Source organism: Myotis davidii, unplaced genomic scaffold (genome assembly GCF_000327345.1).
Source record: "Myotis davidii unplaced genomic scaffold, ASM32734v1 scaffold586, whole genome shotgun sequence".
NCBI lineage: Eukaryota > Metazoa > Chordata > Mammalia > Chiroptera > Vespertilionidae > Myotis > Myotis davidii.
Genome location: NW_006296809.1, coordinates 1182244 through 1182468, shown reverse-complemented (window position 1 = coordinate 1182468; position 225 = coordinate 1182244). Strand labels below are relative to the sequence as shown.

Genomic DNA, 225 nt, shown 5'->3' with positions numbered 1-225 from the left:
GTGGGGCTCATCCAGGTGGACCCGTCCCGGAGGCAGGTGCCCCTGAGGCTGCGCCGCGGCGTGCTGGTCGCGCTGCACACGGTCCTGCCCTACGTGCTGGACAAGGCCCTGCTCCACCTGGAGCAGGAGCTGCAGGCCAATGGCAACGGCGCCCGCCCAGCGCCGGGCAGCCTGGCACCCAGCGGGAGAGGCAGGTCTGGAGCCAGGCGCTGGGTGCACAGGCAG

The 225-nt window shown here is 73.3% G+C and overlaps 1 protein-coding gene across 1 annotated transcript in view; it reads left to right on the top strand.

Moving 5' to 3' along the window:
- Positions 1-3: 3 nt before the first annotated feature.
- The window catches only part of PEX10 (peroxisomal biogenesis factor 10), a gene marked incomplete at its 5' end in the record, with an annotated part of 4593 nt that continues 4371 nt past the window's right edge, over positions 4-225 (top strand). The window contains one exon of the mRNA XM_006772569.2: positions 4-221. Coding sequence (XP_006772632.1) covers positions 4-221 — 218 coding nt within the window. The remainder of the gene's footprint in view (positions 222-225) is intronic.